Source organism: Spizellomyces punctatus (assembly GCF_000182565.1).
Source record: "Spizellomyces punctatus DAOM BR117 chromosome Unknown supercont1.15, whole genome shotgun sequence".
NCBI classification, from domain to species: domain Eukaryota; kingdom Fungi; phylum Chytridiomycota; class Chytridiomycetes; order Spizellomycetales; family Spizellomycetaceae; genus Spizellomyces; species Spizellomyces punctatus.
In genome coordinates this window covers 188,410-211,183 of record NW_015971551.1, presented here as the reverse complement: position 1 = coordinate 211,183, position 22,774 = coordinate 188,410, and the positions used below count along the sequence as shown (strand labels likewise).

The 22,774-nt window shown below is 45.3% G+C and overlaps 9 protein-coding genes across 9 annotated transcripts; 4 read left to right on the top strand and 5 right to left on the bottom strand.

Moving 5' to 3' along the window:
• Nucleotides 1-2,735, bottom strand: SPPG_07274 (uncharacterized protein). Its single transcript, XM_016755438.1, has 5 exons — nucleotides 2,271-2,735; nucleotides 2,044-2,195; nucleotides 737-1,979; nucleotides 302-668; nucleotides 1-236 (listed from the first exon to the last, which is right to left on the bottom strand). The coding sequence occupies exons 1-5, from the start codon at nucleotides 2,691-2,693 to the stop codon at nucleotides 154-156; spliced, it is 2,268 nt and encodes a 755-aa protein (XP_016605386.1). The 5' UTR covers nucleotides 2,694-2,735; the 3' UTR covers nucleotides 1-153.
• Nucleotides 2,736-4,151: 1,416 nt separating this feature from the next.
• Nucleotides 4,152-5,476, bottom strand: SPPG_07273 (uncharacterized protein). Its single transcript, XM_016755437.1, has 2 exons — nucleotides 4,971-5,476; nucleotides 4,152-4,907 (listed from the first exon to the last, which is right to left on the bottom strand). Exons 1-2 carry the CDS (start codon nucleotides 5,407-5,409, stop codon nucleotides 4,315-4,317), a joined length of 1,032 nt encoding a protein of 343 aa, XP_016605385.1. The 5' UTR covers nucleotides 5,410-5,476; the 3' UTR covers nucleotides 4,152-4,314.
• Nucleotides 5,477-5,621: 145 nt separating this feature from the next.
• Nucleotides 5,622-7,239, bottom strand: SPPG_07272 (uncharacterized protein). The gene is made up of 3 exons (XM_016755436.1): nucleotides 7,095-7,239; nucleotides 6,687-7,029; nucleotides 5,622-6,625 (listed from the first exon to the last, which is right to left on the bottom strand). Exons 1-3 carry the CDS (start codon nucleotides 7,150-7,152, stop codon nucleotides 5,716-5,718), a joined length of 1,311 nt encoding a protein of 436 aa, XP_016605384.1. The 5' UTR covers nucleotides 7,153-7,239; the 3' UTR covers nucleotides 5,622-5,715.
• Nucleotides 7,240-8,327: 1,088 nt separating this feature from the next.
• Nucleotides 8,328-9,261, top strand: SPPG_07271 (uncharacterized protein). Its single transcript, XM_016755435.1, has one exon. The coding sequence runs from the start codon at nucleotides 8,386-8,388 to the stop codon at nucleotides 9,172-9,174; it is 789 nt and encodes a 262-aa protein (XP_016605383.1). The 5' UTR covers nucleotides 8,328-8,385; the 3' UTR covers nucleotides 9,175-9,261.
• Nucleotides 9,262-9,337: 76 nt separating this feature from the next.
• On the top strand, nucleotides 9,338-12,386 carry SPPG_07270 (uncharacterized protein). Its single transcript, XM_016755434.1, has 16 exons — nucleotides 9,338-9,429; nucleotides 9,487-9,566; nucleotides 9,633-9,682; nucleotides 9,747-9,858; nucleotides 9,922-10,052; nucleotides 10,139-10,231; nucleotides 10,293-10,372; nucleotides 10,441-10,524; nucleotides 10,596-10,628; nucleotides 10,695-10,925; nucleotides 10,990-11,256; nucleotides 11,323-11,614; nucleotides 11,693-11,834; nucleotides 11,895-11,919; nucleotides 11,988-12,041; nucleotides 12,107-12,386. Exons 1-16 carry the CDS (start codon nucleotides 9,379-9,381, stop codon nucleotides 12,224-12,226), a joined length of 1,845 nt encoding a protein of 614 aa, XP_016605382.1. The 5' UTR covers nucleotides 9,338-9,378; the 3' UTR covers nucleotides 12,227-12,386.
• Nucleotides 12,387-12,605: 219 nt separating this feature from the next.
• SPPG_07269 (uncharacterized protein) lies at nucleotides 12,606-13,631 on the bottom strand. The gene is made up of 5 exons (XM_016755433.1): nucleotides 13,494-13,631; nucleotides 13,327-13,431; nucleotides 13,218-13,256; nucleotides 13,073-13,162; nucleotides 12,606-12,964 (listed from the first exon to the last, which is right to left on the bottom strand). Exons 1-5 carry the CDS (start codon nucleotides 13,599-13,601, stop codon nucleotides 12,674-12,676), a joined length of 633 nt encoding a protein of 210 aa, XP_016605381.1. The 5' UTR covers nucleotides 13,602-13,631; the 3' UTR covers nucleotides 12,606-12,673.
• Nucleotides 13,632-13,752: 121 nt separating this feature from the next.
• On the top strand, nucleotides 13,753-14,586 carry SPPG_07268 (uncharacterized protein). The gene is made up of 4 exons (XM_016755432.1): nucleotides 13,753-13,809; nucleotides 13,878-14,049; nucleotides 14,116-14,345; nucleotides 14,412-14,586. The coding sequence occupies exons 1-4, from the start codon at nucleotides 13,807-13,809 to the stop codon at nucleotides 14,499-14,501; spliced, it is 495 nt and encodes a 164-aa protein (XP_016605380.1). The 5' UTR covers nucleotides 13,753-13,806; the 3' UTR covers nucleotides 14,502-14,586.
• A 299-nt stretch (nucleotides 14,587-14,885) lies between these two features.
• On the bottom strand, nucleotides 14,886-15,970 carry SPPG_07267 (ribosomal protein L24). The gene is made up of 5 exons (XM_016755431.1): nucleotides 15,813-15,970; nucleotides 15,647-15,745; nucleotides 15,473-15,579; nucleotides 15,283-15,416; nucleotides 14,886-15,202 (listed from the first exon to the last, which is right to left on the bottom strand). Exons 1-5 carry the CDS (start codon nucleotides 15,921-15,923, stop codon nucleotides 15,063-15,065), a joined length of 591 nt encoding a protein of 196 aa, XP_016605379.1. The 5' UTR covers nucleotides 15,924-15,970; the 3' UTR covers nucleotides 14,886-15,062.
• A 660-nt stretch (nucleotides 15,971-16,630) lies between these two features.
• SPPG_07266 (calcium-translocating P-type ATPase, PMCA-type) lies at nucleotides 16,631-21,620 on the top strand. Its single transcript, XM_016755430.1, has 6 exons — nucleotides 16,631-16,732; nucleotides 16,791-17,458; nucleotides 17,987-18,691; nucleotides 18,755-19,275; nucleotides 19,338-20,445; nucleotides 20,512-21,620. The coding sequence occupies exons 2-6, from the start codon at nucleotides 16,822-16,824 to the stop codon at nucleotides 21,120-21,122; spliced, it is 3,582 nt and encodes a 1,193-aa protein (XP_016605378.1). The 5' UTR covers nucleotides 16,631-16,732; nucleotides 16,791-16,821; the 3' UTR covers nucleotides 21,123-21,620.
• Nucleotides 21,621-22,774: the final 1,154 nt, after the last annotated feature.

Below are 22,774 nucleotides of genomic sequence, written 5' to 3'. Positions count from 1 at the left end.
TCTCCTTTTGATACGGCCATCCTATTCCGTTTAACCTATTTCTATTTGTGCGCCATGTCAAAAGACTCTAGCAAATATGCAATAAATCTATTAAATGCACACACAGTGCTGTACTTCAGGTCCCTATGTACAATAGAATCCATTATCGCCACATCAAGAGAAGAGCTTAATTGTTGCATCGGCACCACAAGAGAATATCCATGGTTGGGTGGGGTGGAATTCACAGTGCAGGGCACCTAGGAACGAAAATTACGGTCAACACATGCCAACAAAGGGGTTTTCAAAAACAAAAGACACATACCCAGTCCATCCACAACTTCATGCGCCCTCAACGTTTTAACAGGTACAATCAACGGATTCATCATCAAATCATTGTACACCATCCCATGGAAAATATTAACCGAGCCTTCATCCCCACAACTTGCAAACAAGGGATACCGAGAATGGAAGGAAACATTCCTAATAGCCTGCTTATGATACCGGAGGGTTTTATACGGTTTCGAAGACAAATCCATGTCGAACCAACTCAGGCGTTTATCGTAGGTTCCAATAATGAGATTGTCACCTGCCGGGTGGATAGAAAGGGAGGAAATCCATTTCGTGGAGGGTTGAAGGGTTTTTTGGTGGGTTTGTGTTTGGAGGTTGTATACCCGGACTGTACGCTGGGTCTAATAAAATAAAATGTAAGAACATGTCTGGAATCAAGATGACAAGAATGAATGAATTTTGTACTTACTGCTACGAAAAAGAAGGGTTTCGTCGGATGGAACGAAACTCGTTGAACCAACCCTTTCGCCTTCCTAAACGGATTCTGACTCAACCCTTTTGATAATTGATGTATCAAAATCGATTTGCTCGCTCCATCCGGGGAAACAGTGGCAAAATAGTCTCCCTTTCTATGCCAAGTAACAAACGTGACATTCTTCTCACACCGAATCGTCACTAGCCGTCCCTGTGCAGCGTGTTTATCGGTTGGCTTGGTCCATTCCGCGTTTGTGTGCTTGGTTTGGTTAGCCCACATGTGCGAAATCAAGGCATCAGTTGCTGATTGGATTTCGGGGGAGGCTTTTTTGGGGGTTATAATGTACACGCTGGTATGAGAGGCCAGAGCAATCAGAGAGAGGGCTTTGTTGGGGTTCCACGTTATAAATGTGATGGGTTCATCAAAGGTCCAGGTTTTCAGACACCGGCCAGAAACAATCTCCCATAATCTCACTGTGTTGTCGTCAGAGCCAGAAACGAGGTATTGTCCCGTTGGATCGATGGATATGCTTCGGATGCGTGCGGTATGACCCTTGTAGGTAATAGCAAGGGTCGTTGGGAAGGGTTGGAGGTCGCGGGGGTTTGGAAGTTTGGGAATGAGCGATTCCGGGTCAATGTTTAGTTTCTTTTTAATCACACGGGGACAGAGGTACAAATCCAAGCATCTATCGAACCGCTCTTGGATGAAACGGTTGTACCCAGGAACATTGCGGAGATTGTTGTATTTCTTTGGAACGAAGTTTCTTGGTCGGTCCTGTGGATCCGTTTTCTCCCATTCTTCTATTTCCTGTTGAGTGGGTAAGTACTCTTCTGGCGGGTTGTACGACTCCTCATGTTCTGGGAGGGATGCCTTGGGAGGCGGGATGTGCATGATGCGATCAGTGGGCTCGGTGGCATCGTCCCAAATAGAATAAAACTGGGACTGTTGCTTCTTCTTATCGGCCTTTTTCCCTGGCACGATGCGCCCCTGTCGGATCGCACGTACAATGTGCATAATGCGCTGAGCTTCCCACTTTGACGGAATGAATCGACGTTTGGGTTCCGGAGCCGCTGAGAGGGGTGTTATTTGTGTCTTGCTAGAAAACCACTCTACAGTTGGCTCATAGGGATTGGAGGTTGGATCGGCGAAATCGCCTTTTTGGATTCGTTTGATCATCTCCAATTCTTCTTTTGTTAGTACAATGTTCCGGTCCTCGAGATTATCGTATACAGAGCGCCTATTCAACAAAATAGGTTAGCAACGAGACAATCAAGAGGTACCGTGAACGATAATCATTTTACCATGTATCAGGATCGTCCATCGCGGACAAGAAGGCATCCAGCTGATCTCCTTTCGCAGATTTCATAATCTTCTTTCCGTCCACTGTGTATCCACTGTGAGGGAACTCATCATACCACTCTTTTGGCACGTTTCCGACGGTATTGGCCGTTTCCTAGTGTGAGAGCGAGTAACAAGGTTAGGCATATGGGTTCAAGTGATCTCCAAGTCAGAGGCATTCACAACCAACCTCATCCGACGTATCCTCATCGTAAACTGGATCAATCTCGGGCAAGGGTTTTTTCCTCAGTACTCTTACAGTACCATCGTCTTCCTCCTCCTCTTCGTCATCGCCGGAACTAGCAAACTCATCCCCTTCCTCAGGACTCTGATCGGACGAAAACTCATCTTCATCTCCTTCTGGAATTTCATCCCCCTCGTCTTCGTCCCCTTCGTCATCATCTCCTTCGTCTTCATCTTCAGCAGGCTCTTCTTCACTGGCACTGTTGATTCCATCTACTTCTTCCGTGTCACTCTCAGCCGAGAAAAAGACTGTGTCTCCGTCCGAAGCGCTGTCGTCATCCACAATTTCGGCGAGAGTGTATTCTTCATCATCTGTAGAGGGATCAATTGGTGCGGGGTGGGACTTTTGGGGTGTCCGTGCTCGCTTCATTTTGGTCAAAACGAGTGGGACCTGTCTTTTGACAAAATGACCTCGCAAGGACTTTTGAACTCGCTGGATCTCGACAAAAATAAAAAATGTACCAGCGTGTCGGATTCAGAGTGCACGTGATGTTATGTAAGCCGATCAGCTTCAGAGGTCTTTGCCAGGTTTCCAGATGTGAGCTGAGCTCTAAGAGTTCAGCTGGCAGGATGAGCGAGCATGGCGTTCAGAGTGCAGCAAACCATTTAGCAGAGCATCAATAATTGTAAATCTTCATCTTTAGAAACGTCCTTTATGTTGCTATTTCATCCTTTCATTTCTTCCTTTATTTTCTAAAGTATTTTTGATTCCATTTCAGGCGACAGCCATTGGAATAAACAAATTTCTTGTTCACCCACCGGGCCCTCCCTCTGGTGACCATCATTGAGCAAAGGTGCCCTCCGGCCCCATCATTGGGCTCCACCTAAGGATGGAGGCAGTCGCTCCGGCCACGCAGACTACAGTCCCATGCAACACAAAAAAGCAAAAAAGGTAAGAACATCTAACACACTAAAAAGCAATAGAGAAAGGTGGGGAACAAAGAAGAACGGGAGGGAGAGGAAAGCTCGCCTTTTTATAACCCTGGGGAACTGCGCTTTTTTTTTCGCAATTTCGGAATTCGTCGGCGAAAGATTCCGTATCCTGCGTACGTCACCTCATCGATGCCCAATCATCGTCGTCGTTCTCACCTCCTGGCATACCTCCTGGCGTGCGTTCGTTCCCCTTGCACACTGCGCGCGTAGGATTATGTAAACGCGTCCATGGTGGAAATCATTTGTTTATTCATTTTCCCACGGTCTGGGACAAGCGATATAGGAGGACATCCATCAGGTTTCTGGTGAAGCAATGGCACCAAGCTAGAATGGGTGGTCTTTTGCACGCAGGAAAACGTTCTAAAGCACCCATATTTTCAACTCTCAGAGGAGGAAACGGTCGATATGTTATCCAAGGCCAACGGCTCTGGGATTGGAGCACACAGTCTGTACAAGTCCTGCAATGGCTACAGGGATGCAAGACAATGTACGCGCAGCATAGGAGCGTACACGATCCGCGACCAGCAACAAAAGGCAATAGTGAGATTAAAGTCCGACTTGAACTCTCGGAGCAAGATCTCATTGATCAAAAGAAGATTAACGAGGAAAATCCATGTAACGGCTTTAGCTTTTACGTTTCTTGATGGGAAGAACCAAGACGATGGGCCACAGGAGGTCTTTGAAAGAGAAATATCGTGAGAGCGTGGGAGAAACAAGGGAGTTTCAAAGATACGTAGACAAGCTGACCAGCCAACATGGTAGTGGCGAATGACAGGAAATACGGCACTTTGCCCCGCTACCGCAACAAGTCATCAAAGGTTTGATGAATGGCAGCATTGAATGAAGCGACAACGAGCTTCGCGCGATGATTACCCCCATGATAAAACTGATTCAGTGTCCAATGATAGTTGATATATTAGTGCAGTACAAGATTATAGCAAAACAGTAGTATCAGATAAACTATGAGAAATTAGCATTAAATCTAAACCTATGAGCTACGTACGATACGGCCTTTGTGCATTAAAAAACATAGTCTAAAAGTAGGGAAACGCTAGAGACTAGCATTTAATCCCACAAACATCCACACTCCAATTCCACAGCCTTTTCGCCTCTTCTTCATTATTAGCACCACTCGCCTCCTTCCACAACCGTCCTTGAGCCAAATACGCACCACTCGTATCATCCCCCTCCAACTTCTTATCCAAAGCCGCAACCAAAACCGTAGAACATCCATCAAAGGGCGTGGGGAGAAGAGATTTCCATAACCCCATTACGGAATAATTGAGCTTGTTTTGGGCGTACAGATCTGTTGGGATGATGCCTGGATGGACAGAGTAGGAGACAACACCGGTTGATTTCAATTGTTGCGCGAGAGATTTTGTAAAGAGGATGTTGGCGAATTTGGAGTGGGAGTAGTATCCCAGCGGGGATTGCTTCGAGGATGGGTTTGATGTGACGGTACTGTAAGAGATACTGTTGGTTGCGTAGTGCGCGCAAGATGTTAGGTTGACGATTCTAGAGGGTGTGTTTTGTTTGAGGTTCGGGAGGAGGAGATGGGTGAGGAGAAAGTGGCCCAGATGGTTGGTTGAGAAATGGCCTTCAATTTGCTTATTGTCGAGGGTATAGGGAATATCCATGATACCTGCATTGTCTTGAAGAACAACCATAAATTTCACAAAAGTTGACTTTTGAAAATGACAGAAATGGTACCCACTTATCAATAAACTGAACCCCCACCCAAGATCACCCACCCGATCAACAAACTCCCGAACACTCGCCAAATCACCTAAATCCAACGAAAAGAACACAACATGCTCATTGCCTGTTGCTTTTTGAATTTCTTGTATAGCTTTTTGCCCTTTTTCAGTTGACCGACACCCAATGACCACTTTCCATCCACTCCCAGCTAAAGCTTTGGCTGTTTCGTACCCAATACCCGCATTCCCACCTGTCACAATGACACCACGACCTTGGCCTGGGTTCGCAGTGGTGAGATCGTTGATGCGTTGGGCAGTCTTTCGGGAGGTAAAGAGGCCTTCAAGGGCTGCATAGGTTGTTTCGAGGGCGCCAATGGACAGGATTCGAAGGGATGTTGGGAGGTAGGTTGTGCGGGTCGCGATGAGGGACTCTGCTTGTTCTAAGAGGACGGACATTGTTGGCTTAAAGCGATGAGATGGGTTGCTCCCGCTTCAAATGCGCTCAAAGGTCGGCACATCTTTTTGATTTTTGGAACGCGATGGTCGTACTTTCATAAACCGTGTCGGGATGGCTTACTTAACGCAAAACCCATCTGTCCACCACACACTAAAATCACCAAAACAAAACCAAAAACTATTGTTTACTAATATCTTTAATATCCAATATTGCTATTACATACAAAACAAAAAAGTCAAATACATGGGGGGGATCACTAAGAAACTTGTTCTAAATTACAAAATACTCCACCAGGGAGTATACGCTTACCGCCTTCGTTCACCATCACGAGGTTCTTGCCCAACCGGTACCGGAATCCCACCAGGAATGAGCGATACAAGGGGTAAGGGCCTTCGTCGTGTTCGTTGGGGTGGAGGCGGGGTGGATGCAGATCGACGACGGTCATGTAGACGGGTAGAATAGTGTCTATTGAAACCCAGCGGTCGGTCTTCGTCTGAGGAAACAGTGGAGAGTGTGTCGTCATGGTCGTTTGGAGGGTCTTGTCGTCGTGGTGTGGTCACAAGGACGGAACCTGTGCTTCTTCTTCTCGTTGCGTCGCAAAGGTGGAGTTCCGTTGGAGAGATGAGGTACGGACTGTTGTCATGGTCAGTGTCTCCCGGGCAGATCGGATCCCGCATAAGGGTGATGGGTGCGTAGGGGGGCGACGTGGAGAGTGCGAACGCGTCTGCTGAGGGCGTATAAGGCGGTGGCAAATCGTCCACACTCCCAGAACCTTCTCTTAAGCCCCTTACGACCGCCCATCGAAGTACTCTTCGTCGCTCTTTAAGCAATCGCGCCTTGACGTCTTTAAGACTGACTTCCAAGATCCCCATTTCCCTCCTCACGTTTGCACCCTCTTCCCTTCGTTCCCTTAAAGCAGTCAACCGAGTATTCAAAGCCCAAACGCCTTGCTTTAACCGATGCTCGTGAGGGAAATCAGCAGCAGCATCCCGAAAGACCCGCTCATAGAGTGCTTCAAGTCGTTCACGGACATGCAGGAGGCGTCGATAGTTGAGCGTGTGGGATGAGAGTTGAGATTGAACAGTATCGAGGTGGCGTTGGAGGTGTTGGACTTTTTGACGGGCTTTTTGTTCTTCTTGACGGAGAGTTTCTAGGGCTTGTCGGCGTTGTTTTGGAGCTAAGAGGGCGGAGGCAAGGAATTGACGTTCTTGTCGCCTTCAAAAAAGTGGGTTTGGCATGTAGGCAGGCGCATTACGAATACTGTCCAAGAACTTACCACTTGTCGCTCAAGTAGTCAGCTTCATTACTCGCTCCACGGATTTCAGCCAACAAATGCTCCATCCTCTTTTCAGCATGCTTGACCAGCGCCTCCGATTCCGCTAACTCCCTTTCCTGTTCCTCCAACCGCATATACTCTGGTATGGCTTCCTTTAAGCGCGCAGCAACAGCCAACGACACCTCGTCGTCCGAGTCCTCGTGTGAGAGGTTGGGATTGTTTGAACTTGTCGGCAAGAGCCCAATAGGGAGGTCGTCTTCTTCTTCATCGTCATGATATGCTGCTTCGTGTGTGATGCGAACGTGGATAGAGCGAGGTGTGGAGGAACTGGGGAGTGAGGATGCTGCGGAAACGTAATTGTCAGTACATGTAAATAATGTTTAAGGGAGATCTAAAGTGTCAACTCACGAATGTAGCGTGCTTTTTCTGGCGCTGAACGCTCACAGACCACTGTAGAAGGCGGCATGGCTGTTCCTGCCAAACACTTTACAGAGGAGCGGATGGATAAATGAGGCCCAACCTAAATAATAAAAAATGAGAAAGCAAATGGGGCTGGGTCCGTTCAGCAGTTCAAAGGGCTGGTCTTGGGCAAGGTCATGTGGCCAGCCCGATTGCATAAGCGCCAATTGGCATAGATTCCAACCAATTTAATCATAATTTTACTCAATTTAGAACTATGGTTTAGGTTTAGGCTGTTTAAAGTTCTTGTGACTTTTGTCTTTTTATTGTTTTTAATGGGTTGGTTATTTCATCTCATGCAGAATTAGAGATTTACATAGTTTGCCTGATTGCTTCCTTTGCATTCGGGCTGTGTCGTCGTCAATTATAATTACGCATGTGTGGATCTGTCATCTCATTCGATGAACCTAAAGGATTAGTGGAGGTACAGATTGTCGACCTATATGGGCGTCGTCAGCGAATAGATCGCTAATGGGCTAGGCTGTTTCATCTCATGCAGAATATGAGATTTACGTAGTTTGCTTGGCTCGATGAGTTTGGGCTGTGTCGTCGTCGATTGTCATCTCGTTCAATGAAACTAAAGTATCAGAAGAGATACAGATTGTCAACCTATATGGGCGTCGTCAGGAAACCTGACGAATAGATTGTTCGTTGCCATTTGAACACAACAAGAACTCTACATTTGCTACAGCTCATCGATAACTTGATGGCACTGGATTCAACTAGCGTGTCAGCTCGTGCGTGCAACGCACTTGACAGACGACCTCAAAAGACAATAAGACAGAAAGCAAATACAGCTACAGTACGGAAGCACTTTGCTAGATGCTATATGATGTCTATATCCCGGTAAAAGGTCTTTATTTTCACTTTGTATTTTCAAACTACTGCAAGATACAATTCCTGGCGGCAAAAAATACCACTGGCCTTGATTATTGCTATACAGTTAATATCCATAAGGAGATAGTAATTTGGAATGACGTTCAGTATAATGTGGCATCCTGATGAGACAAATTAAGCAAATAGAGCAGCAGCCGCGATGCATCAAGGTCATGGTCATGTGCCGGGTCATGTGACAACAAATCACGCCCCCAAACAAACGATCGCCCCGTGATTATGCTTATGTAATAATGAAACTCAGTAGGGAAAGGAGGCATAAAAGTCCAATGTCGCTGATTTCCAGTCCGTCTACCAGTGGAAAGTCTTCCTCCTACGTCAATCACACATCACGATAACCTCTAAAATGATCACATCTGAGGACGAACAGTTGCGCCAAGTGGTGAAAAATGCAATAAAAACTGAGATGTCATCAACTCAGTTTTGGAAGGTGGCAGAACATGTCCCAGAGAATGAATTTTTGGAGTTGGCTCAAAGCAATTTCAAGGAATGTATGCTGGACTACGACCACGGCACTGTTCGTATTCGCCGTGTACCGTCTTTCCCGCACGAGCGGGCCGCCACGTCTACTTTCAATCAAATCGCTATATCTTTGATTGACAAAGTCGGAACGACTAATTTTGACAGCCTGTGCAATAACATTGGCACTACCACCTTGAAAGTCAACTCTCAAGTGTACAAGCAACCCGATGCGGGGTTCGTCCCCGTTGGAAGAATGTATCCTACTGTTCTCATTGAAGTTGGATGGTCAGAAGCGCTCAAAGAGTTGCAAGACGATGCGAGAACATGGCTCACAAGCCATATTGACATTGCTTGTGTTATCCTCATTGATATACAAAGGATTGCAAGTGCGACTCTTGGACGGCGAATGTCAATGGAAATTTGGATGTCGGAGCTAATCCCTGGGCGACGTGAGGCCACACAAGTATCCGTACACCCATTTGGAGAGAACATCGATTTGGAGAAGGCTCTTCCACCTTCAATTCCTTTTCATATATTGTTCAAAGGGGTTCCTGCACCGGAGGGTTTGGACTTGGAGCACGATCAATGTACTTTTGACCTCGTGGCCCTTCGTGATAAGATTAAGCAGGCCATCATTTTTGAGGACCAGCAGGCTGGTCGCAGGAGCATATGATATATAGAAGATATATTTAACTGCTTCCCGTTCATTAATCCCCTCACTCGCATGTATCTCCAATGAGATCCCTCTGGACTTTTCTCCCCAATCGGATATCGTAAGCCCACGTAAGCATATGGCGCCGTGACTGCGGAGTCTCACCCGACAACACCGACCTTTACAAGAGATCACACAGAATTACCCATTGCAACTCTACATGACATGCCGAAATCAAAGACCGACACACCGACACTCACATCCCTACCCTACGAGGTACGAACGCCTCCTCATACTCGCTCAATAAATGCAATTTGAGCTGATTGACTATAGTTGCAAGCACTGACATGGCTCGACGACCATTCGGCGAATAAAGAGGGGATATATTGTTATTGTGGGAAGAATAAGGGGGTGTGAGTATCGTATTTTGTCTATTTTATGGAAGGGTTGTTTGATTTTTTTTGGTTTTTTTGGAGTAGGGTTGAGGCCATGTTGGCATGTTCTTCCTGTCGACAATTATTTCATTCAAGTATGTTCTTGTGTATTTGAAATGCGTTGAAGAGTTGTTTTTTTAAAAAAGTATCGATTGGTAGATTGCGTTAAATGCCTCCCAAAGCCTCTTCTTGCCGGTGACGTTTTCTATACGTTTACATGCTCGGTCTGTAATAATGGTACACAACTGTTTACTCGGTCCAACATGAGTTGGTAACGTTTCCCCGCCAAAACGCTTTTCAATGCAAAAGTGTTATATGTTAAGGTATTTTATAGGCAGGTGATTACGCATTTGACTATTTACAATCTCCTTAAACGGACACCCGAGAAAGAATATGTGCGGTGGAAAGAGGATATATGTAGTTTTGTGGAAATGTATTGGGAGTATTTCAAACCTGGGAAACCGAGTATGTTTTTTTTATTGTGTTTTTGCAAGTAGGAGGGGATTTTTTTTTGGTTGGATGATGTACTTACACACTTATTTTTTTTAAAGAGTCTCCGACGTGGCATAATACCGTTGCAAGTGTGTTATCAACTGCACAAGGCAAGGTATTCAAATCTGGTACAGAAACGTATGGACAACCAGGTATTTGTTTTCCATTCCCATTTTTTTGGGGTTGTATCATACTTATGAGTGATTTGTCTAGGGTTTTGGACGCTCCAGGTAAATGAACCGCCTCCTCCCATAATCTCAAAAGGGACACCCGTGAAATCCGTGCTACGAAAAGTAATGCTTGGATCAAAAAGTATGGGTCATTTATGGTGTATTCTGAGATATCTCGTTTTCTATTCTAGCCGACACGGAAACGCAAGACACCACCAGCCGATGAGGTTCCGATTAAATTGGAACCACAACCAAAAAAGAAGAAAGAGGGGGATGTATGTTGTTGTTTATTTTTTTTTATGGAGATGTTGGGGGTTTTTATTGAATGTATTGTTTTTTGTTGTAGGTTACGCCAAAGCAGAGGTCTCCTAAACCAGAGGTACAGTGCATCCCATTTAAGATGTACAACAACCTACTCAACATAAACCTGATAATTGTTCATCAGGTCCCAGACACACCCACTCCACCAACCATCCCACAACCCAAAAGCCATCCCCCATCCCCCATCCCATCCTCGACATCCACACCCATCCCACCGCGCATCCAAGATTTATTTGAGAGTGGGTCAGAGTTGTCGGATGTTGAATTAAGTTTTGATGAAAAAGGGGAGGAAGATGACGAGAATGATACAAGAGTTAAAGTGGAAGATGATGGGAGAGTCGAACAACCACAAAAGGTTTGTGTAAAAAACGACAATAGCATCGCTATATTCATCCATTATTTATTCTTTTGTTGCCTAGCCTACACGTCACCCCCCACCCCAACTTCTAACCCCCTCTGAAGAATACCATCTCCTAAACCGACTCATACCCAAAACACCCCCTCTCCGCCGCTTACACCGTAAACTCTCTCTCCGACGCCTAAAACGATCTCTCGGGCTCCCATTGTTTGATTTAGATGGTGTTGTGTCGAGGGGGTTGCGTGTAGGTGGGTTTACAGTGTGTCCGAAATGGGAGGTTGTGAATGTGAGGGGGATGGATACCCGAAGGGCTATTGAGAGGTTCAAGGTGCGTATTTAGGGTAATTTTATGATTTGTTTTTTATGGAATGGTATTGATTGGTATGTTTGTTAGGCGGTTACAAATGTGCATACCACGTCCTATACCCATTCCTTTTTGTCTCGACTTTATGGGGACGCATTTAAATCCACTACCCTCGTCTCTCGGTCCCCACGTACGAGTCCATACACTGGTCACGTCCTTGCCCCCTATATATGGCGAGATAGAGTCTCTAACCCGCCCTGGAAAAGCGTATTGGAGATGTGGAGTGGGGAGAAAGGGTCGATTGATTACGTGTATTTGGAGAAAGGGATGTTGGAGCAGGTGAATGGGGTGTTGTGTAGAATGTTTTGGCCGGATATTGATGGTGAGTTTTGTTCTGTGTTTTTGAAGGATTTTTTTTTGGAGTGTGTGTCGTGTGTTGATGCCTCTTTTTTTGCAATAGTTTCGGAAAATTTACTATACCCCGATTTTTCAATCGTTGCACTTTATAAACGTGTTGTTGTTGGATGTGCTTTCATGACGCCTGAAGGGTATATTTCGTATATTGCTGTTCGGCCTGGGTGGGGATCTGCTGGGATTGGGAGGTGAGTTCCCATTCAGTTCTTCATCTATTATGTTGGGTGTTTTTTTGACTTTTTGTTTAGGTTTATGTTGTTTCATTTAATTCAAGTATGTTTGTTGAATGGCTGTTTTTGCGTTTTACTTGTTTATTTTTTTGACGATTGTGATGTGGGTAGGTTGCGGGGACACGAGACGTGACACTCCACGTTTCTGCGAATAATAAAGCCATGGTAACGTTAACTTGATCCCAAAACCACCATTTTCATAAACTAAATGGGTTTTTTTATGTGGATAGGTACTCTATCAACGTTTGGGATTTAAACCAGAGGAATTTATTGTGGGGTTTTATGACAAGTATTTACCGGCTGAGAGTAAGGAATGTAAGAATGCGTTTTTTGTAAGGTTGAGGAGGTAGTTTTTCTTTGGGAGGGTGTGAGTCGTAAGTTTTTGGTTGGGTTTTTTTTGTGGAGGATTTTGTGAGATATTTTTGTGCGTTTATCGAACGAGAATGAATATACCAATCTCCCATTTTTTTTATTGTATTTTTGGAATTTGGGAGATTTTTCACTGCTTGCCACAAACCACAATATTCAACAAAACCACATGTCTCTCACCACCAAAGGGCATTTCCCCCTTTGGCAATACTTTATAAATCTCTAGTTTATTCAAAAGCTTTTTAAACACGGTTCGCGTACATCTCTCCCAGGGATAAACCCTCTCAACAACCTCATGAACAACTTTCGCATTAGGATGAGATTCAGCCATGGCGTACACTCACACGCAAGAAGATTTGGATAGAGTGTTGGTGCAGGTTTACAAAAATATCGAGTTAAAAAACAAGATGGTTTTGAATGATTTTATTTTACTCAAAAGCTTTTAAACACGGTTCGCGCTCTCGTACATCCCTCCCAGGATAAACCCTCTCAACAACCTCATGCACAATTTTCGCAATCGATTCCGGTTCAGCCATGGCGCCTACACCCGTATCCCCACACGCAAGGGTTTTAGAAATTGGGTAAACGATCGTGTGTTTTAGGAGAGTTGTGCAGGTTGATAGGTGGAGGGTTGTGAAGGGGTGGTCCCACATGTGGGTGTTCATTGCGGGACAGATGATGATGGGTTTTGTTGTGTCCCAGGCGCGGAGGGTGCAGGTCTGTGATGTGAGGGGGGGTTAGTGTGTGTGTGGGTAAGTGGGGACGAGACAGCGAGGAGACCACCAAAAAAAGGAAAAACGCACAAAAGGTAAAAGAGTAATACATACCAAAAGATTATCACACATTCCATTTGCGATTTTCGCCAATGTGTTCGCATCAAGGGGTGCAATCACCATCGCATCAGCCCAATTCCGCAACTAGAAATTCCCAATCAGCATTTTGTGTATTTATACGTTAATAAAACAACCATACTTCAATATGCAAGACGGGGTCAGATATTCTCTTCCACGCCTTTCCAAAAAAACACCAAAAAACTCGTTAAAAAAAGGTTTTGCATGTCAGTGTGATGGTAGGCGTTTACCTTCCATTCGTCTGCATCAGTTAAAACCTCCACAGGCTTCACATCCGAAACTTTGAAAAAATGCAAAGCATGTGCCGTTGAAATGATTTTAATCTCGATTTCCTCCTTTAATAAATATCAGCATGACTGCATCTCGGTACGAGATTCAACATTACCTCACCTTATACCTTGTAGATTTCGCGGAGTTTTGTTACAACTTTTGGGAGTTTGATGCTTGCGACGCTGCCGGTTGTGCCGAGGAGGATACGGCGGGGGCGGAGGGTTGTTGAGGACATTATGCTGATGATGGGTGAATGGGCATGACAAATGCACTTGAGGTTTTTTGGTGCGTTGTGTGTGTCATGCGGGGTTCTAGAAGGATTGGAAGGGGGATTACGTGAGGCGCGTGTTGGTTGAATTCCCGACGTTGTTTGTTCGTTTGTTCGTTCTTGTTCATCGTTTTTTCAGTTCGTTTTTTACCAAAAAGTTGCAAATACCATCATGGTAAGACCACACATACGCATACGCATGACAAAAAGGTAAAAACTAATGGCAACCTCCAAATACAACAGTCTGCAAGAGCCCAAAAGAAAAAGAAGCGCGCCGTCCGCCAAAACTCAAACGTCTTTGCCATGTTTGACCAAAAACAGATTGCAGAATTCAAGGAAGCGTTTTCAATGATTGACCATGATTCAGATGGGTTTATTGATAAAGAGGATTTAAAAGACATGTTGGCTTCTCTAGGTAAAGTGTCTCTATTTTCGTTTTCAAATTCCCTCAGAAAAAATGCTCACACCGTGTGTACCAAAGGCCAACAACCGACTGAATCATCCATTGACGATATGATCTCTGAAGCACCCGGTTCCATCAACTTTACAATGTTTTTAACCCTCATGGGCGAGAAAATGAGCGGTACGGATCCTGAACATGAGATACTAGCCGCGTTTGAGTGTTTTGATGATAACAAGTCGGGTGTCATTAATGCGGAGGTGTTGAGGGATTATATGACGACTATGGGGGATCGCTTTACGGATGAGGAGGTATGTCAAGGGGTGCAAAAGTGCCTTTTGTGTTTTGGGTTCTGATTTTGTTTTGTGGCTTTTTAGGTGGATATCATGTTTAAAGGGGCCCCCGTTGGCGCAAACGGACAGTTTAATTACAGGGAATGGGTTCGGGTGCTCAAACATGGGGAATAGTCCCACTGTAGAGGCTTTGAGTTGATACTTTATATCACATACATGGTTTATCGTAATATATGCGTGCTCAAGTGTGTGCGGGGTGTCAGAGGTCGTTGCAAATGATGGGAGGAGGCATCTAAGACAAGATGCTGTTTACGCTTATCTTGAGAGTAATGTCCATTGCAAATTCACATAGTCCACCGCAGTACACAACTTTGCACAATGGACAATGCGCACTTTTATTTACATTGTTCTGTTGGTAGAGGATAGGTGTTCAGTTCAACCATACGAATCTTCAGGGCACTCCATATGAGTATTCAATCATGGCAAATTGCAGTAAAACAAATGAAAAGACGAGAGAGTCCACCTGTGGTCTCCTTGTCGCAACATTCGTAACCATGTCCCATTCCCATTTGCCGTCCACATGCAATATAATTAAAAAAAAAATGAAAAACATGTACAGTCCTGACCGTGTGAAACTCCACACGCCTCTCCCTTGCGATTCATCGCACACACTGAATCTCCCATGCCATTAAATCGCACACACAAATTCCCTATGCATGTGTGCGTTGACAGACGCTAACAAGCATGACTCTCCCGATTCTTTCGTCGCATCCTCTCCAACTCGTTCATAAACGCAGACGGAAACGGACACTGTTGAATATTGATGGTAAATGTTTCTTTTGCCACCGCGTCTGCAGATGTGTCGAGCGGTCCCTCTATTAAAGACGCAACATTGAGACAAAACAGAGTGGGAGGCAAAAAAGAAAAGCGAGAAAATCGGACGTTGTCAACCCACCAGGCTTTTCTTTGAATTCATCCTTTTCCTCTGGTACGGGTATCAGAGACTGCGTGGCTAGTGACACGCGCGAGACTTCTTTACGTCGTTTGGTCGGATTAAAGACGGTCGTGAGGCGGACTTTGGTGGGTTGACTATCAACGAGTCAACAATCAGATAACTTCCAAACGTAGAATACGGGAACACATACTTTGTGGCAGGATCAATTAATTGAACGTGTGTATAAGAGATGGGGAGTTCTTTGCGGATACGACCTCCAGAAGGATGTTCTGGGTTGGGTTTGACGTGTTTGAATGCCTAAATGTCATGGTGTGGATGAGAACAGGAACGAAAACGCATTGAAAAAGCACTCAATAGGTAATACCATTTTGCAACCCTCTACAATGACTGCATTCATTTCCTTGACGAGCGAAACAACCTTGCCCTGTTTGCCGACATCTATGCTCCCTCCCACAATTTGGACCTATGTAGTGTGTGTGTGTGTGTGTTACAAGTCGAGTAAAAAACAAAAATACAACCCGTAACAATACCTTGTCACCAACATGAATCTTCCATGACCCTTCCTGAATGCGGTCCTTGTAAGCAATCTTGGGGCGTTTGGGAACCATAAAGTTTGCCCCACGAAACTTTGGAGGTGGCATGTCTGAAATGTGCAAAGAGTGTGGGAGAGAGAGGAAAGCGATGCTAATACAATGCGTGTGTGAATATGGAGAGAGAGAGATTAATGAAATGTCATGGTAACAGTAACTCACGTGATAATAGTCATGTGATGTGTGTGAGTGTAAATGAGAGATTGAATGAAATATATAACTTTAATAAACTCTCTCTCTCTGTGTGTGTTTGTGTGTGAATTCTAATGCAATCGCTATGAATAGAATGAATGAATGAATATAAACAGAATAACAGTTGAAATGATTCTTTACTCTCTCTCTCTCCCTGTGTGTATGATTGTATGATTGAATTCACACACTCTCTCTTACACTCTCTCACATTCACACTCCTTGTGTATGTATGTATGATTGCTCTCTTTCTCGCTATGTGAATATATATCTATCTCTTCTCAATTTGAATGTGCATTTGTCTATGTGCATTTGAATGTGTGAATTTCACACTCTCCCAGTGTATGTACGTAATCATTACCCTCTCTCTCTCTCTCTTTCTCTCTCTCACACGTTGTCTATCAACTCGCCTTTTCCCTATCATGACATCACATGATCATTTTATATCCATTTTTTACTTTCAAACTTTATTCTTTCTTGCGTGACTGTGCATTATGTCTATTGAATAAAGTTGCATGATTACGTTATCACACAGCCTCGTATTTTAGGTATTGGGGGGTTTATATCTTTTTACTTTCCTCCCTTCTCCATCTTGCATTCTTGCATACCACACACACACACACACACAATATTCCATTCCCACCACACAACGAGGAATTCACATACTTTGAGTACGGTGTTTGCATCTTTTACGCTCGTTTCCTCTTGCTCAACAACACCCACTTTCAGGACACAACTCTCTCACACACACACAACTGTCATGCCCGACGATATCCATGGCTCTAGCGAGCATGTCTCTGTAGACTTGGGATCCACATGCCCTCTCACGCCTCCCTCACCGCAAGACTCTAAATCACATTCCACTGATCCACCCCATCTCAAGAATCAGCAACATGGACAAACGCCTCACAATGACACGTTTGGCATTACGCCAGACGACATTTACGACCTGTTGGATCCAAAGAATCCAGAGAAATATGCTCAACTCGGGGGGAGGGACGGCATGCTCCAGAAATTGCAAGTAGACATGCACACGGGCTTGCAAACAAAGAAACAAACATTGGCCCCAGATGAACATGCTGCTGAAACGGGCAGCCTGGTTCACCGTCTCAACAAGCGAGCAAGTAGTGTCTTTTCTGGAAAGAGTGCATCTAATCAACAACAACGCGTTGCTGATCCTTTGGATGGCAATCTCCGTCGTGAGGCTTTTGGTTCCAACAAACTCCCTGAACCCGTCAGCAAGTCCCTCTTGGCTTTTATGCTCGATGCCCTCAAGGACAAGACCCTCATTGTGCTTTGCATTGCCGCCGCTGTAGAAATCGCCGTCGGCATTTATAAGTTGACAAAGGAAGATGACAAGCTTGCCATTATCGATGGCGCTGCCATCATTGTCGCTGGTATGTATGAGAAGAATGTACAGGAATGGATTTCGCGTCGTGCATCGCGTTGTGTTGGTCCTTGGTGCATGAATCACCTTGTGCTGGTGGGATGGTGCATGAATCCGCGTGGGAAGGCTCTGGCAATGCATTTCAACTTTGTGGGATGGGTGCATGGAGTGCATGGTGTTGGTAGGATGATTTTGGCGATGCTCTGGGAATGCATTTTGAGCATTCTCATGATGCATGGATCAAATTGTTTGTTGGTGGGATGGTGCATGAACCCGCGTCGGAGGGTTCTGGGAATGCAATTTGAACCATGTGGGATATGAGGGACATGACTTTGGGTTGCTATTGCTCCTTGTCATCGTCCACTGGGTGAGTCGTTAGCAATGGTATGTTGGTAGGAAGGTCTACCATGAGAGGACATGATTTTGGGTTGCTATCGTTCTCTCTCAGGAAGCATGGATCACATTGTTGTTGGTCGATGGTAATGGCATTCCTCGGTGTCACTCGCTCACCATCGCTCATCGCTTGTTTCCCATACAGTCCTCATTGTCGTTCTCGTCGCATCCGTCAACGACTACCGCAAACAAGCCCAATTCCGCAAACTCAACGACTTTAGCAAATCCCTCTCGGGCGTCAAAGTCCTTCGCGACGGCCGAACCATCCAAATCCCCACAGCCTCCCTCCTCGTCGGCGACATTTGCCTCATTGAAACAGGCGATGTCCTCCCCGCTGACGGTGTCCTCGTCCAAGGATTCAATGTCGACACGGATGAAAGCTCTTTGACGGGTGAACCCATTAATATTCACAAGGATATTAAAGACGATCCGTTCTTGTTGTCGGGAACCAAAATTGTCAACGGCATGGGTCGCATGCTCGTCGTTGCAACCGGAGTCAATTCCCTCAATGGTCGCTCCATGCTTGCACTCGAAGTCGAACCCGAAGAAACGCCCCTCCAAGAGAAATTGGGCAAATTGGCTGATGATATTGCGAAATTTGGTGTTGGGGCCGCGACCATCATGGTCGTAATTCTCATTATAGCGTACTTTGCCAAAGGAGGTGCGAAACTCCCTGGTTCAGAGATTGCCAACGATGTCATTGCCATTTTTATTACGGCTATTACCTTGGTGGTGGTTGCAGTCCCCGAAGGGTTGCCGTTGGCAGTCACCTTGGCATTGGCGCATGCCACGATTCGCATGTTGGCGGACAAGAATTTGGTCCGTCACTTGTCGGCCTGCGAGACCATGGGTAGGTGTTTTTCTTTTTTTTTTTGACAATTTGTCTAAGGGCTTGACATTCTTTAAACTTTAGGCAACGCGACCACCATCTGCTCTGACAAGACGGGCACCCTCACGCTCAACAAAATGACCGTCACTGCGGGCGTCATCACCGACCATCAATTCGCACGTACCGACATTCCCGACGCACTGAAATCCCATTTTACCACTGACCACAAGAAACAAATCCTCCAACTCGTCGCTCGGACCGTCAATGTCAACTCGACCGCCAGCGAAAGCGTTAATAGGGAAGGAAATGTCGAATTCAACGGTAACAAGACCGAGATTGCTATTCTCAATTTGACGCTTGGACTTGGGTATCCCTATAAAGTCGACCGGGAACGTACGACGGTGGTGGATATCCAGCCGTTTAGTTCAGAGCGTAAGAGAATGTCGACGATCATGTTGGTAGATCATGACGCGGCGTTTGAGGAGCGGTTGGGGATGAAGGATGCGCCCGAGGTGGTTGAATACAAGCGGGCCATCTTGTGTGTCAAGGGGGCCTCAGAGATTGTTCTAAAGGGGTGTGATAGTTACCTTGCCGAGGATGGAACGGTACGTTATTATATGTACCAGATTTTAATTGGGAGTGTTGCTGACAATTCTTCTACTCAAAGATTAAACCCCTGGACAAGGGAAAGCGAATGCAATATGAGCAAATCATCAACACATTTGCCAACCAAGCCCTCCGGACCATTTGCGCCGGTTTCAAACCCGTATCATCGACAACGCGTCTCTCATCCGACAAGCCCCCCACCCAAGCCGACGGGCCCCAAACGGACGAATACGGGTTAACCCTCGTAGCCATCTTTGGTATCATGGACCCGGTCCGTCCTGAAGTCCCTTCGGCTGTCGGGACTTGCATGTCGGCGGGTATCACCGTCCGCATGGTCACGGGTGACAATATCGCCACGGCTCGTGCGATTGCAGCTGAATGTAAAATCCTGACAGAGAATGGAATCGTCATGGAAGGCCCCGTCTTTCGACGTCTCACCGAAGCTCAAATGGATGAGATTCTCCCTAAATTGCAAGTCCTTGCCCGTAGTTCTCCCCTTGATAAGCAAATTCTCGTGCGAAACTTGAAACGTCTCGGCGAAACGGTTGCTGTGACGGGAGATGGTACCAACGATGCACCGGCCCTCAAGGGCTCTGATGTGGGTTTCAGTATGGGTATTACTGGAACGGAAGTCGCCAAAGAAGCCAGTGATATCGTGATTCTCGATGACAATTTTGCGTCGATTGTTAAAGCTGTGCTGTGGGGTCGTAGTGTCTACGACTCTGTTCGCAAGTTTTTGCAATTCCAATTGACTGTCAATGTGTCTGCTGTCGTTATTACGATTGTCACGGCTGTCTACACGACGATTGCTGCGCTCAAACCCGCGTCAGCACTCACAGCCGTCCAACTCTTGTGGGTGAATCTCATTATGGATACCCTTGCTGCTCTTGCTCTCGCCACGGACCCCCCGACACCCGACCTCCTGAACCGGAAACCATCTCGTCGGAATGAACGATTGGTGAATTTCCACATGGCGCGCATGATTGTTGGACAAGCCATATACCAGATTGTTGTGTGTCTGGTGCTTTATTTTGGGGGACGGACGTGGTTTACGGATGGGAGTATTGATAAGGAAACGGGGATGCGGAGGAGTACGTCTACGGTTGTGTTTAATGCGTTTGTGTTTTGTCAAGTGTTTAATGAGGTGAATTCGAGGTCCATTGATCAAGGTGCGTTTTCATTTGGTGTGTTTGTACCTTCTTCTTGCAAAACACATGTACTTAGGCTCTTTATAGATGTCAATATTTTCAAGGGCATCATCCACAACCGCATCTTTCTCAGTATCATTGCCCTAACGGTCCTCCTTCAAGCGCTCATTGTTGAATTCGGAGGCGACGTTTTCCACACGGACGGTCTAACAGGGGCCCAATGGGGAATTTGTTTAGCGGTCGGAGCAGGTTCCCTCCCCGTTGGATTCCTCATCCGCCTCCTACCCGACTGGCGCACCTCTCCTGATTCCGATATCGAACTCGTACCTATGGAACCCTCCAAATCGACATCAAGCTTTACGAGCCCACCTTCGACACCCTCTCTGACCAACGACAGATGGAACACTGCCATCCGTCGTACGCAAATGCAATTACGCGTCGTGAATGCCTTTCGAGCTCCCGATGGGTCTATCCCCCCTCCTCGTCCTCAACGCACCTTTTCTGCTCGATCCGGCGAAGAATTGTGGCAGCGTGCTCGGATTGTACCTAAATCCATTGGTGTCGTGAATGCCTTCCGTGGCGGACGACGGAGGAATGAAGGTGTTACCACACTCCAAATGTTTGATCCGAGTTCGGTGATGCATGTGCGGAAAGGGGGAGATGAGGGTAGTGTTCGTACCGTTGATTCGCAATTGTAAAAGTGCCGCGTATGAAAAGAATGAAAAAGCGGAATTTTGTAGGGGAGTTTAGTTTTTATATTTCAATAAAGGTGTGTTTTTTTTTGTTGTGATGGCGGATTGTTCTGTTTAGAAGAGGCAAAGTAGAGTTTTTGGAGTTTTAGGTTTTTGTGGGGCTGAGGTGTCACGTGTATGCGCAATATGAATTATTGAAAATTACTACAAGTTTTGAATGGCTCTTCTGCGCATGTTCGAATCTCTATTGTTTAAATAATAAAAGTTACAAGTGAGAGTTTTTGGTCTATTCAATATTTCTTGATATATTTATGTTGTTTTTGCAGTTTGTGAAGGGCGGTGTAGGATTGTGGTAAGCGTCAAGGTAGATGACGCACTTTTGGAGGATGAATGAAACTTTAAAAAGATATGGATTTGCTGTGAAAAGACTGTAGATACGCAAACTAGGGTGGTTTGTGCTTCTCATGGCGAAAGCGAGGGCACAATACAACAACAAATGTAAGTTTTCATATTTTGTAAGTTTCCGTTTGCATTGTTTTTCATTGTTTTTTTGAGGTTTGTGGTAAAAGGCAATGTGGGTAGATTACGCCTTTTTGATGCAAAACGGAGAGAGAGAGATGAATGAATAGAGTTTGAAATGAAAAGCCTAGACCTGAATTGGTGAAAGATGGGTGGGCAGGTACCACGCCCAAGTCCCACACATGCACACATCAGTGAGTACCTTTTGTATATTCGGGAGGATGAATGGGAGTTTGAAAAAGATCTGGATTTGCTGTGAAAAGAACTGTGAATGGATAAGCGAACTAGACAGCATTTTGGGTATCTACTCAACGGGAGCTACACACGATCGACAAGGTCCAGCACAGTAAAAGCTTTTCGGACGTTGTTTTTGTGTTTGAATTGCCGTCAATGATTTTTTGAGGTTTGTTGGTTAAAAAGGCGCAATGAAGGTAGGTTTACGTCTTTTTGACCTGAAGGATGAATGGAATCTGAAAAGGTGTAGATTGACAAAGACAGTAAATAAGCGAAACTAGGCTGGTTCTACTCTCTCATGGCGAAAAGCAGGTGCAAACAATCGTTAATCGACCAAAGCACCCGACATCAACACATGGGTGGGTAATCGATGGTACCATCAATAGTAACAAGGCTTTGCAAGTTGCATTCCCCATTCTGGAAAGTCATCAGCAACCTTTGTATTTTTGTATGTTGTCTTTTTGCTCATTGCTCGTCATATTCCCCAAACATATTGCCACCCAAACCTAGCCAACCCACTTTTTGAATACATTCATGGTTTTTTGGGTTACGGTTTTAACTTTTGAGGGATACCCAGCAAACCTTGAATACTTTAAATGGACTAAGTACGTTTGTTAACCAAGAATTTGGGTTGTGGATAATGTTATCTGCCAAAAAGGTCATTTTGGCTTAAACAGGTACGTCCTTCTTTGATTTGCATTATCAGGGTTCAAACAATAAAGAATAGCGCTGGTTCATTCTTTTCAAGTGGTTTTCTTTTGAGGGATTTTGACATGTGCAAAAAAGTGTAGAGCGACATGGGAATCATTGTCCGAAATGAAGACAATGTACGTTTCTTGAAGTTGTTGAAAGGTTATCATTACGTATGTTTTTTGCTGAGCCCCGTTTCATTCATTTGGGAATCC

Bases quoted from the DNA above. Each gene is read 5' to 3' on its own strand.
- SPPG_07274 (XM_016755438.1), bottom strand. From the start codon at position 2,693: ATGAAGCGAGCACGGACACCCCAAAAGTCCCACCCCGCACCAATTGAT. The intron at 2,196-2,270 runs GTTGGTTGTGAA...CTCTCACACTAG, and splicing joins ATGAGGATACGTCGGATGAG to GAAACGGCCAATACCGTCGG. The intron at 237-301 runs GTATGTGTCTTT...TTTCGTTCCTAG, and splicing joins TGAAGTTGTGGATGGACTGG to GTGCCCTGCACTGTGAATTC.
- SPPG_07273 (XM_016755437.1), bottom strand. From the start codon at position 5,409: ATGTCCGTCCTCTTAGAACAAGCAGAGTCCCTCATCGCGACCCGCACA. The intron at 4,908-4,970 runs GTGGGTACCATT...TTGTTCTTCAAG, and splicing joins GGGGTTCAGTTTATTGATAA to ACAATGCAGGTATCATGGAT.
- SPPG_07272 (XM_016755436.1), bottom strand. From the start codon at position 7,152: ATGCCGCCTTCTACAGTGGTCTGTGAGCGTTCAGCGCCAGAAAAAGCA. The intron at 7,030-7,094 runs GTGAGTTGACAC...ACGTTTCCGCAG, and splicing joins AGAAAAAGCACGCTACATTC to CATCCTCACTCCCCAGTTCC. The intron at 6,626-6,686 runs GTAAGTTCTTGG...ACTTTTTTGAAG, and splicing joins GACTACTTGAGCGACAAGTG to GCGACAAGAACGTCAATTCC.
- SPPG_07271 (XM_016755435.1), top strand. From the start codon at position 8,386: ATGATCACATCTGAGGACGAACAGTTGCGCCAAGTGGTGAAAAATGCA.
- SPPG_07270 (XM_016755434.1), top strand. From the start codon at position 9,379: ATGCCGAAATCAAAGACCGACACACCGACACTCACATCCCTACCCTAC. The intron at 10,373-10,440 runs GTAATGCTTGGA...TTTCTATTCTAG, and splicing joins TGAAATCCGTGCTACGAAAA to CCGACACGGAAACGCAAGAC. The intron at 12,042-12,106 runs GTAACGTTAACT...TTATGTGGATAG, and splicing joins CTGCGAATAATAAAGCCATG to GTACTCTATCAACGTTTGGG.
- SPPG_07269 (XM_016755433.1), bottom strand. From the start codon at position 13,601: ATGTCCTCAACAACCCTCCGCCCCCGCCGTATCCTCCTCGGCACAACC. The intron at 13,257-13,326 runs GTAAACGCCTAC...TTTTTTGGAAAG, and splicing joins CTGATGCAGACGAATGGAAG to GCGTGGAAGAGAATATCTGA. The intron at 12,965-13,072 runs GTATGTATTACT...CTCACATCACAG, and splicing joins GAATGTGTGATAATCTTTTG to ACCTGCACCCTCCGCGCCTG.
- SPPG_07268 (XM_016755432.1), top strand. The intron at 14,050-14,115 runs GTAAAGTGTCTC...TGTGTACCAAAG, and splicing joins AGACATGTTGGCTTCTCTAG to GCCAACAACCGACTGAATCA. The intron at 14,346-14,411 runs GTATGTCAAGGG...GTGGCTTTTTAG, and splicing joins ATCGCTTTACGGATGAGGAG to GTGGATATCATGTTTAAAGG.
- SPPG_07267 (XM_016755431.1), bottom strand. From the start codon at position 15,923: ATGCCACCTCCAAAGTTTCGTGGGGCAAACTTTATGGTTCCCAAACGC. The intron at 15,746-15,812 runs GTATTGTTACGG...CACACTACATAG, and splicing joins AGATTCATGTTGGTGACAAG to GTCCAAATTGTGGGAGGGAG. The intron at 15,417-15,472 runs GTATGTGTTCCC...ACTCGTTGATAG, and splicing joins TTAATTGATCCTGCCACAAA to TCAACCCACCAAAGTCCGCC.
- SPPG_07266 (XM_016755430.1), top strand. From the start codon at position 16,822: ATGCCCGACGATATCCATGGCTCTAGCGAGCATGTCTCTGTAGACTTG. The intron at 19,276-19,337 runs GTACGTTATTAT...TTCTACTCAAAG, and splicing joins ACCTTGCCGAGGATGGAACG to ATTAAACCCCTGGACAAGGG. The intron at 20,446-20,511 runs GTGCGTTTTCAT...GGCTCTTTATAG, and splicing joins TTCGAGGTCCATTGATCAAG to ATGTCAATATTTTCAAGGGC.